Raw genomic sequence first — 12,902 nt, 5'->3', positions numbered from 1 at the left:
TTGCTTCCAGTTAGGTACCTGCTTCTTCTTGGTCCTGGACAGCATTTTTTCCCTTTTATTATAGATTTTGTTTATTGCAGATGTCCACCAGACAGTTTTACTCTTACTTGATTTTGTCCTGTTAGGTATTCATGAATCCATGCAGCTATGTAAATGCTTGTATAGTACTTTGGTGTAGGTTTTGACACTTATGCCAGTTCCTGTGGAGGGGAAGGGGGCTGTGAAACTGTTTATACCTTCTCTCAGGAGGCTGTAATCAGCTTTGGAGAAGTTTATTTGTTTGACCTTAGCTGGGGGGGGGGGTGGGGGAGATGGTGACTTCGAAAGTGACCATTTTGTGGTTGGATCTTACCAGGGAGGATGACACTGCAGGGATGCTGCAGTAGTTACTCATGTTGGTTAATACTATCACCTCTTGTGGGGATGTCTACAAGCTGGCCCAAGGCATTTGCATTGATGAAATCAAGGAATCTCTGGGCATTTGTGTTTTGGCATGAGAAGTTCTTCCAATCTGTGGTTGGATAGTTAGTCACCCAGGATCAGAGTAAAGGATTGAATCTTGATAGATTTGAGGAGTCATCTTGAGTCAAAGTTGGGGGCATTTAACTAGCTATGATTGGAATAGTGGTCTTGTCAGTGATTTACTGCACCTGGACTGTCTTCTGTGCATCACTGTTTAACCAGCCTGGTGGTGTGTATGTCTTTAATATATATTGCAACTTCACCTTTTACTTTGCTGGCCATGGGTTGGGGTCTGAATATATGATAGGATGAGTAACCTGGTATGACTGGGGTGCTCTCCGCAACTTTGAACCAGGTTTCTGTGACTGCACAAATGTCAGCATGTTCCAGGGTTAAGAATGCTTGCAACTGAGTGCGGTTTCATGTTTAAACTCCTACCATTTAGCAGCATGACCTTTAATTTGCATTTTGATAAAATTTTCACGTTGGTAGTTTTGACATCATGGCATTGCCTAAAAAAGGCACTGTGGGGGAGGCAAGAGCCTTTGCAAGAAGCCCAAGGGAGACAGATGCAGGCCATCCTGACAAAACATCAGGGTCTGTTGATCATGTCTTCCCAGGTTATCAGGTCCTGGATCCCCATGGAATGACACCAGAAACAGCCAGTTGTAAAGTCAGTCATTTTCTATTTGTATTGAGGCATCATTCTGGGTGACAGTAAAATGCTGCTTAAGGCTAGGAACATACCTGCCTGGGACAGATATTCAGTGAGCTCGATCATGACTCTCTTCATGTAGTCCAGAGAGGTACGTCTCAAGTCATTCACACCAACATGGACTATGACAGAGCCATAACAGTAACTGTTGTTGAGAGACTTGAGTGCATGGGTGATATGGTGGATTTTGGCACCTTACAAACAACTAACCATGACTTTTTGTTTATCCAGCATGGTGAGAGGCATATGGGTGTGTCCTACAGTGGAGTCTCCTATGACTAATATGTTAGGTTTATGTTTATGCCTTAGTGACTGTGAGACACAGGTGTGCGTATTATGTGTGGCGTGTGGTGTGGTATGCAGTAGAGTTCATGTGTGTTTTTGCCTCAGAAGTCTCTTTTGTTTGGGTATGTTTTTGTTGAGGACCTCCAGGTATGTGGCTGTGTGTTATTTAGGTGTGGATGTTGTTTGAGGTGTGGTGTTTGTGTTGACAATCTCCTCAGTGCCAGCTATACTGGCTTGTGAGGAGAGAGCAAAGACTTCAAGTTCTTAATGTAATTGCATCTCTCATGAAATGTGTTCCTAGGTGGTAGTAGTAGAGGGTTGTATGTGTACATGAGGCAGTTGCTACACTGTCTCAGGATGCCCGTATCAACCAGACTGGCAGGAGAAACCATAGGAAATTGTCCATCCATATTTGTCAGAATCTGAGGGAGAGAGGCCAGAGAGAGCTAAGGGGGTAAAGGGTGGAAGGTCTAAGACGGGTACTACTAGGTGATCACACAAATGGCTATTAAGGGAAAATTTGTAGCTGAAATACCTCACAATTAGTTAAAAACAGTGCAGCTGCGGTGCATGACATGCAAACAAGCCCAAGCCAGCACTGGAAAGTTGTTTGTACAGTAGTGTGTTTCCTGTGTAGAGCCAGATTTTTATGTATATAAATATATATATATATATATATATATATATATATATATATATATATATATATATATATATATATATATTTCTGTTTCTCTTTGACTTTATTAATTTAGCAATTCAGTAATGTGAATATTCTTGAATGACAAATATATTCAGTGCCATTTGTTGGGTTCCCTCACACACAGACACTTGGTCAAAGTTTATATGCAAGAGTTAATTTTGCGATTGATGGTAATTGTTTTCTTGTCTTTTTCTTGTATTGTTTAGACATTCCAGTGTACAAAAAATGTTTGAAACACTTTCAGAGCCTTGTAGTGAAAGATGGAACTGGATTAGAAATGCATCTTCTAGTTTACCGGGATTAGACAGGTATGTGGAAAGCTAGTCTTTTGTAATTATGAGTTAAAAAGCCTGAAAAGCCTTTGAGTGTAAATATATTTGAATATATTTGAAACTTGATGAGTAGTATAATGATGAACAGTTGTTGAATTTTTATTTTATCTGAAATGCTTGCAGATTTAGTGGCGTATGAGAAGTTATTTTTTCACTTCTGTAAACATATAATGCTATTTTGTAATACAGATTACCTCTGAATACTACATTCTGTACTAAAACTTGAAAAAAATACACACACATACACATATATATATGTGTGTGTACATATATATATATATATATATATATATATATATATACAGATATATATATATATATATATATATATATATATATATATATATATAGATAGATACACACACACACTGTATGTATGTATATAGCACACACGGTGTGTACACGTGTGTGTGTGTGTGTGTGTGTGTGTGTGTGTGTGTATATATATATATATATATATATATATATATATATATATATATATATATATATAAATTATAAATTCAGAAAAATATGTTATGACATAATTGGTGAAGCCATATGAAGGATACAAAAGTACAGTCCCACATCTGTTTATCTGACTTTTCTTTTGGTTGATTATTTTTTTTGTCTTTTTTTTTGTAAGAAAGTATTTCACTATTGTACATGTATAAAAATGGCAAGCATAACAACTAATTTCTTTTCTTTGCTGACTGAAAATATCTAAAAAGGTCGCTATGACTGAAATGCTAATTGCAATGTGAACAAAAGGTTAAGTAATACGAGCTTGGCATGTACTTTTACTTCAAGTTATTTGCATTTATTTTTTTCATATATGAGAACATTTGCATGTTTTCCTATTTCTTGCCCATTTTACTGGATAAACTAGACATATATAAATACTGCCAGTTTTGTAGGTAAATGAGTGCCAAATAATGTTCATACTTTCAGTACCTTGCTGTCATCTTTTGATTTCCAAGATATTTATACTTCTTTAGAAATGTGGCAGAAGTGAACTTTTATGTATGTTTTTCTTAATTTACAAAACAGTGAAATATTTGTATTCATGAACTACCACTTATTTTCCAGAAATGTGGGAATTTATCTGTTTGCCTCTCAGATTATTAACTTGGTTTATGAGTAGTCCAAAGATGATTTTCACCTATGACCTTGGCTGATATGAAGTGCAATAGAATTGTGATTAAGAACAATGAACATTTGTTTTCATGCAACTTGGTACATATATGTATTACTACATATGTTTGATTTGGGAGAAAATTACCACACAAGCGCATACCTGTGCGTTGCAAGCGTGCATACATACACACACACAATCCAGTACTTTTTTGATGGTGCTCACCTCAGATGATTTTTGTTTTTTACATCAAATAAAAAATACATGAGTAATAGCCCAAGTAAAGTATATGTAGTATACTGATGATGGGCACATACAGTGCAAAACATTACAACACTCCCCATCAGTCAGTCACACACACCCCACCACCAACACTTTCACACGGTATTGGTTCTATACATCTCTAAGTCTGGTTGTGATGAAATATATTCATGAGCAGTAGTTGTGGTGATGAGTTTTAGCTTGTTGCTGTTAGATGCTGTGCAAAAGCTGCAGCTTACAATGACCCCCCCCCCACACACACACACACACACTTGTAACTGCTTCTTCCACAGTTACTTAAATTACTTTTGTGTTTTGTTTTTATATTTGTTTTGTTTTCTCCTGCTTGCTAGCTGCTTCATTTTAACACCTGTGGTTAGTGACAGGAAAGGGAAATGGATAGTCCTTATAGCTGCTTCTGTAGTTAACTTGCTTCAATTTTTTTCATTTTATTTTAATTTAATTCAGTGGCTCAGCAGGGGGGCACACTCACATTTGGTGCTGGGTTATGTTCCCACCTCAAATATTGGGTTAATTTTCAAGTACTGACATTTCAGTGCAGCTTTAGGTGATGCTTCATTCCTGGGTGTGCAGTACTTCATATGAGATGTTCAACCAAGGCCTAGCTGTCTCAGTTGCAGGTAGCTCAGGTTGATGTAAAAGATCCCATGACATTTATTGGAAAATAGTAGGGACTGATTTATTTACGTCCACATTACTGTCATGTTATTTACACATTATTTTACATTATTTACATAGTTTTGTAACCCACTATCCATCATTTGTACAATTTATTTTCATTAGTAATACCACACAATTTTTGTGCATATTACTTCCATTCCCATTTCCTTAATTTTCATCTGTCCTCCCCAGTGCTTTTTTCCACAACAATTTTCTTATTTCTGCAAATACATCTTTGTTCCTTCTGTTTTTGTTATACAGTAGTCCTTCATACCGTCTTTTCTACAATGCCCAGATTAACAAATAATATCATATCCCATTTCTCAACTTCCTTCATTCTTCATTTTTCATATTTACCTTACAATATAATTTTCTTATTCATTTCCTTGAAACCTTCCTAGCTGTATAAATTTTTAAACTTTTCCCAAAAATACATTTATTTTACATTCTTAAAAAAAACAATATTTTGCAGTTTCCTCTACCTTGTAATCATAGCACAGTCTTTCTTCTATTGTTATATATTCCACATTTCTTTTAACAGTTAACTTGTTTAACAAAATTCTCCACAAATTAGAAATCTTCAAGCCTTTTCTTCTTTGCCTTATTTCATTTCTAACACCATCTGATGAATAACTCCATAGATATACAAGAAAAAAAATTGTGTAATTTTTTCATACCACTCATTCACTCTCTACATTGATAAATGTTTAATTTCCTTAACTTTGTCTTATTTATATATTCCTTTCTTTCCATAATCTCTTTTTCATCCCTTCTTTACTTGTTTCCATGTCTCTTCAAACCTCCCATATAAAAATTTTCCACCATTTTATTCTCTGTTTTTTTCCACAATTAGTAACCCAAAACAGGTATATTGATGCTGCAAGACACAAAAAGGATTTGTTGTTGTCTCTTCCATCTGTTCTTTGATGGCTAGGTCTTTGGATTCAACCTCATATCCAGCTTTGAACACTCTAGACTTTAGGATTCACAGCTCACGCTCCTCCCCTTACCTTTAATCCACTCGTCTCCTCAACATTACTTCAGATTTCATTTGCTGCTCATCGAGAAAGGACATGATTCCTTTGCTAAGGGTTAACTGAGCTTAGTTGTAGAACTTTCTGATTTGCATATATTACAAACATATTTTCCTTTTGTTGTACAGTTGTAATTCATTTTCTCTTTCCTTATATAGGCGCCTTTCTGAAGAAAAACAACAAAAAAATGCAACTTCTCCTTTCACCTTGGGCACCATCTCTTAGTAGTGTAGGTTTGGTACTTTTTAGGGTAGTGTTTGATTGTATGTCTTGTTGCTGTTACTGTATTCTCCTTGTTGTTAGTGTGACTCCATTTTGTCTAGTGCATAATAGTGTGCCTATTACTTACTGCAGCCAAGAAGCCATCAGGTTTTAAAAAAAAGTGTGGTCTGCGCCCACAAGATCCCTAATTTGGTTACCCATTTGAAATGTGTTTACTGTTTGAGCACTACACGTCTTGATTTGACTGTGGTATTTGCACTGCGTTTGATCAGCAGGCCCTCATTGAAAGGTGAAAGAAACATGTTTAGACGGGATTTCCCCCCAGTTCTTGCAGGGAAGTCATTCAAATTTATTTCAACTACTTCTGGAGCTTCTGTTCCAACAAAAAAGTCATCGGATAGACACAAAAAACGCGAGAAGAGTGATGACAAGCCTAGAGAAAAGGTCAACAAGTCTAGGAAGCATTCCTTCAGTCAGTCCTCCTTGTCAGTATCTTCTTTGGCTTTGTTCACAAAACTGTCTAAATCTTCATCTTGGACTCTTTCTTCTGATCCAGTTGTTATATGACCCAAACTCCTCCCTTGCCGGAGCCAGTCTCCCCTAGACTGCACTCCCCCATCTTGCAGGAAGACTAGTGCATAAATTCTCAAGACCTTCCTCTACTTCTTCCTCCATCAGATTTGTCCAGTTTACCAGAAGCCTGAGAGAAGGAGATCTGAATAGGATGATGAGAAAGTTCCTCAGGACCTAAATTAAGTTGGGGATACTCCTGGCTTTGACCTCTGTCGTACCCCTGAGCTTCAGCCCTTCTCCTCTATTTGTGGTTGCTCATACCCTGATCTTCCTCCTAGTTTAGGGAGCTTTAGATCCTTGTTATACCTAGAGATTGTCCTTGTCTTATCTGAAGTGCTGGTCATCTTCCACTCTGGCAACATCTCTGATCTGACCAGTTCTGAGATCCTCTGTGCTGAAGCATGGGTGCTGAGTCTGGGGGTTGGCAATCAACCCAACTGCTATTGGAGCCTTCCCTTCCTGTTGGAGGTTTGGCGCTAGATAGCTTGGCTCTAATATTCATCTCTGAGCAGAGTTGGCTGAGATTCCAAGACCATCCTGGTTTGGATGCTTCTGCTCCTACTGGGGTAGTGTTGGGTTCCCCCTTGGCTTCTACCTTCAAGGTGGTCGAGAGACCTCTCAGTTTTTGGTGAGTGGACATCCCCCAGTTTCTCAACTCTGCCCATTTCAGCAGCTGAAAGGATTAATAAATAGCTACAACAGTAGTGACTAAATAAACTATTTAACTGCTTAACTATTTAACTATAAAAACTCTTAAACTCAAAGCTATTTAAGCTACCCATTTTTAACACGCACACTGCAAATAACATTAACCAGCTCTTTTTTTTTTTTTTTTTTTTTTTTTAAGTCAGGCTGGGAAGGCCTTGACTAGAAAAAAGAGAGGGAGAAGAAAAGGCAAAAAGAGACTCTAATGCCTTATAAAAACTTACTGGGAGAGGCGGTTGGTAAGAAACAGGAAGGTTAATAAAAGGAAGATAAATTTTAACAATTAGAAGGACAAAAACTTGGCTTAAGCTACTTGCAGTCGCTTGAGAGAAGAAATCCGCTTCTGTTTGCTTAGGTGGCAAACGAGATCTGAGGAAGCTGTAGAGAGGGAAGAGCATTGTGGGTAGTTTTAACAGGAGGTTTGTGGGTAATGGGAAGAGTACCAGCTATAGAGCCAGGTTTTTAGAATTGGCCGAAGTAGGATCCGAGGTCAGATCTGAGACTCATCAGTTGAGGAATGGATAAAAAAGACAGTATCAGATCCACTGTTTTCACATTATGTCTGCTTTGGTAAAATTATTTAATTTGTAGATGTTTTTGTATTCCTTTTGAAGATTGGAAATTATTATTCTGAAAAAGTTTTTATCATACTTTAGAGTTTTTCTCCTCAGGCCTTCACTGAAAATTGGCATCTGCCCAGTCGGACTTTCCTGGTAATGAAATGTCTATAAATAAATGAATAATGGTATGCATTGTGCCTTGGGCAGGCCCTATGTGGATGCAAAGGACCTGGTATCCAGCTGTGATGTAGGTATTATGGCCTGGAAAGATTGAAAGGCTGCTTTACCAATGACAACCTCTGAAGGAGCAATGACCACTGGGAAAGGGGTAAAACATACTGATCCCAAGGGCACAAAACAGTGCATCAAATAGGGTCTTATGGGGTTGCTAATACCTCACATGTTCTCTGCATGTGGAATCTTTCATAACTATTTTTTCAAGTTTGTCCAATTTATGGCAAAACTTCATTTCTAGGTTTAGTAGAACCACTAGAGAAATGGCCTTTTTCCAGACACACATGGATGGGTGTCCCCCTTTTTTTTCCATAAGCAATAATCTTTCTGTACGTATTACAGGCCCGAAAGCTCCAAGGTTTTCTTTTTAGAAAGAGCTGTGTAATCCTAAAAACACATGATGGTTCCCTCTGACACTGAAAAGGCATTGAAGGGGATAATCTTGCAAAACCCAGTCTCTCATAGGCACACTTGCTCAGCTTTGCTAGGAATCCAAGTCCAAGATCCAAGTCTGTAAAATGCAGCTAAGTTGAATCAGATACCCAACAGTGAGGAAGAAGGAAAAGGGCAACATCAGATAAGTGGTTAATTATATAAAAAGGCATACAAGGAAGAATCAAATGTATGTGAATATAACTGGAAGTTAAAACATTTAAGGAAAGGATGTAGAAGTACAGGCATTAAATAATGTTTTAAAACAAGATGTTCATATGGTTTTCAGGTTAGATGGAATGTATGATGAGCTTTGCAAAGAGATGAATGAAGAAAAAAAATAATTTACTAATTTTATAAATGAATGGAACAAAGAAAGTTTTTGCAGTGGCAGTATATGTGGAGGAAAGTTAAGGTTCACTTAGAGGAAAGTGGACAAAATAGATATGAGTTCTATCAAACTGAAAAAGACAGATTACACAAAAATGATGAAAGTGGTTCAAAAACACTTTTAGAAGATTATGCGGGTGTTCTTGCAGTAAAACAAAAGCAGTCAGGATATATATTTATTAATAAAGAGATAGCAGATGAAGTGATAAACAGCAATAAAGAACTTAAGATAGTAGCAGGTGATGCTCTGAAGGCATTTGATAATGTTATACATGGGCAGTTATGGAGGATTCTGAATACATCCATCTGTCTGTCTGTCTATCTATCTATCTATCTATCTATCTATCTATCTATCTATCTATCTATCTATCTATCCATCCATCCATCCATCCATCCATCCTCTCTTGACCAGGATAGTACCACTAGGCTAGTGGCATTTTTACAGGATAGACCCAAGGGGGTACTTCTACTACTCTGGGAAATTTGTCCAGGGCATCAGGGAACTTTCCCTACCCTTTTCAATAGGTGCCATGGGATTGTTTACATCCACCTGAACTACTATAAATTCAAACAGACGGGAACTCAGTTTAATATCTCATCTTAAGGATGACATACTCAGAAGTGCAGCACCCCCTAATGCTGCACTGCAATGTCGGTAAATCTCACCTGGAGTATGAAGAGAAGACAAAGTCTTCTGATCTTTCAGCATCAATGGTGAGTGTGATGCATGTTGGGTCACTAACACTAACAGTATGGGTCCTTTCCTCATCTCAGTTTTTCTCCAACTACTATAGCATTATTTCAAGCCAAAGTCACTTCAATACTGCCTTTTGCAGTTCACTTATGTGTATGGTAATGGCAGTTTACCTTCTTGTCTTACTGTCTTTAGGTTTGTCTTACCTCCAGTTTTGCTGCAGTTTTGCAGATAGTTTTCTTGGTACATACTCCACTATGGACCAACCGGCTCCATTCAGCCCTCTCTACATTCAGGCTTCACTACACTCCCTTGGCCTACCACCAGTTCCCACACACCCCACTACATCAACACTTATACCTCACTTACTCCACCTCCTCTACTCACCCTTCTAGCCTGTATGCAACTTTCTATCCAATTGCAAACTGTTCTCTTTATACCTTCTCTCACATAGGATTCCCAGTTAATAGTGAGGTAATTAAAGTTGTCCATGAATATGGTATTGGGTTAGATGGTGTGCGTTTCCAATAAGTTTAAATACATGGTATGGCTTTCCTGGGTCATAGAGGGGGACCTGTAGTTTGCAAGTTAGTGATATTGGTATTGCCTGTGGTGATTTGAAGATGGAGTAGTTCAAGTGCATTGTCCTGTTTGATCAGCCTTGAGGTATATTTATTTTTGATGTAAATCGAGACACCTCCATCTTTAATCCCTGTCTGTGTAGTAGCTGGTCTAAAATGTGTGAAACACATTATAACCTTTCACTGTCTGTGTGCTTCCCATGTCTTTAAACCATGTCTCATTGACCGCACAGACATCAGCATTCGCTAACGTCAAGAAAGTTTCTAGGAAGTGGAGTTTTTTTTGTTCAGACTCCTTGATCAGTAATACCTTTAGATTATTTTGGTTTCAGTTTGCTATGTCGAAAGTACTTTCAGTTTGGCATTTCCTATAAAAGGCAGTGTGGGGGGAAGACATTCTTTTAGCTAATATTTGAAAGCCTAGAGGGGAGAGGTGCAAACCATCCCTGGCAAAGCAGCGTGGTCTGTTGACCATCTCCTTCCATGCTGACAAATATTGCACCCCCTTAGAATGACACCAGAAACTAAACCAATTTTTAATGTCGGTCATCTTTTGTTCATATCATGGCATCATCCTTAGAGAAGGTAAAATGCTGCTTAATGCTAGGTTCATATTGTGTGGGTCACATATTCCAAGAGCTCCATGATGTCTCTCTTCATATATTCTAGGGAGGTATGTCTCATATTATTTACACCTACATGGACTATGACTAAGTCATACAGGTCCTTGTGGAACTGTGACCTGAGTTTGTGTGTAATGTAGCGGATCCTAGACCCTGATAAACAACTGACAGTGACCTTCTCCTTACTCAACCTCGTAAGAGAGGCATAAGTGTGTCTCACGATGGAGTATCCAGTGAGCAAACATTTGGATTGTGTGGTGGCTTACCTTATGAACGTAGAAGTAGTGGGTTCCATGAGATGTGGCTGTATGTTGATGTGGGTGTTGTTTTTGAGAGAGTCCATTTAGGCCTGCTGAGGTTATTTGTTATGTGCACTTCGTCTAGGATGTCTTTGAGGTTTAGGAATGTTGCATTTAAGTACCTTAACATATGTGAGTCTGTATGTCTGCTTTGAATTGTGTGCGATGGGTGCATCATGTGTACTACTGGCAAACGTATCGACATTAGGAGTACTTTTATGTGAGCACTTTGCCTTCAGTGACATTGTGTAAATGCATCTCTCACATAACGTATCATTTTGTTTGAGAATTAACTGGTTGCCAGTAAACATGATGTAATTTCTCCATTGCCTAAGGATATCCATATCTTCCATGCTGGTAATGGAGATAGTGGGAATGTTCATATCCATGGCAACAGACCCGTTTTATTTTATTGATTAGACAGTTTGAGTGAGAATATAAAGCAATGTCAAGAGTATCCAGTTTGCAACTCTGGGGAACAGTGCTTGTCACTGCAAACTAGTTGTCCTGTGTGCAATTAGGTATTGATGCAATTTCAATTGTGCTTTTACTGGAAGGATGTCACTCAAGGTGTCTGTGTCTGTGCAGGGCACTGTCAAACACTTGAAACTAATAAGTAGACCCTGAAAACGTATGGATGAAATATTTAGGCAGATATTCTGAAGTTAGAAGCAGATGAAGCAGTTCTTACTGAAAACAAACAATTAGCGAGTCAAGAATGATGAAAAGATGGGAGTAACATGAATGCTTACTGCCTGGCTACAACTAGTGCTGGTTTCACCATAGCTTTACTCTGCTGGGATACTGTGTTCCTTTGCTTCTTCTCTCACCACAAACAAAACATTAGCACCAATCTCAAGATGAGAAGAAGGCCAGAGCCTGTTTGGTGATCCACAGTTTTGTCCCAGATGATACAAGGGTCTGTTGACTTGTTGTAGCCTTTTCTTGGTAAATGCCTTGAATAGCAACCAGACCAGTTTGGAACGTCAAACACAGACACTCACTGCCCAACCAGAAATAGCCAGGAATCAATGTACTGTGTTCCTTCTCTCACCAGGAGCAGAATATAAGCAGAAATTCCAAGCTGTCACCTATGAAGTGGTTATTAGGCTTTCCAATGATCATCAGTCTTTGGGAAATAATATCCAAGTGCTTCTTCTCTCACCGGGAGAAAACAGAAGCACTAATCCTAAGATGACTACTGAGAGCTGGGAGGCAGAATGTGGGCTCTCCAATAATTGGTGGTCTTGATACAGATGTTGGAGATTTTAAAGTTAAGATGGAAAAATGGATTAATATCCTAAGCACTGCAGTGTGTACTAAGCAGTCAGATATGAAAGAGGGGGTAACTTAAGCTTTACCTGTCTAAGTGGAGAGCCACAAATTTTAAAAGAGCAAGATAGATTGAAGTGAGGTGGGCACTTCATATTCTGGTTCTGTGGAATACGGTGGGATGGCCAATAAATTTAAATAGTTGAAGTGGGAGTGATTTCACAAAATGATAATTTTGTGCTTACTCACAACAGTTAGTGGAGGGAGAGAGGAAAGGAGATTTGTGGTCAAATTAACATGAGGGGCAGGCAACTAGAAAGACACTGTCTTCACGTTAGAGAATGCTGATGTCTGTGCGGTCACTGAAACATGGTTTAAAACTATGGGAAGCACACTGACAGTGCAAGGTTGTAATGCCTTCCACACATTTTATACCAGCTACTACACAGACAGGGACTAAAGGTGGAGGTGTCTCAATTTATATTAAAAATAAATATACCTCAACGCTGGTCAAACAGGACAATGCACTTGACCTACTCCACGTTCAAATCATCATAGGTAAAATTCAATACTACTTCCTTGCAAGCTGTAGGTCCCCCCCTAATACAACAGCACCACGGTGGGAGGGTGGAAAAAAATTTCTATATGACTCGCAAGAGACTCAGCTGTGGTCTCTTTCCTAGTTTTAATATGCAGTATAAAGAAGAATACAGTAAAACGCAATGTAAAG

The 12,902-nt window shown here is 38.4% G+C and overlaps 1 protein-coding gene across 1 annotated transcript in view; it reads left to right on the top strand.

Moving 5' to 3' along the window:
• The window catches only part of DNAAF9 (dynein axonemal assembly factor 9), a 2,711,795-nt gene that overhangs the window by 1,496,616 nt on the left and 1,202,277 nt on the right, over positions 1-12,902 (top strand). The window contains exon 24 of the mRNA XM_044064082.1: positions 2,372-2,473. Coding sequence (XP_043920017.1) covers positions 2,372-2,473 — 102 coding nt within the window. The remainder of the gene's footprint in view (positions 1-2,371; positions 2,474-12,902) is intronic.

This window comes from Protopterus annectens, chromosome 2.part2 (genome assembly GCF_019279795.1).
Source record: "Protopterus annectens isolate FY-2018-M chromosome 2.part2, PAN1.0, whole genome shotgun sequence".
NCBI lineage: Eukaryota > Metazoa > Chordata > Ceratodontiformes > Protopteridae > Protopterus > Protopterus annectens.
The sequence above is the reverse complement of the archived record's forward strand: the minus strand, read 5'-3'. Positions and strand labels throughout refer to the sequence as shown.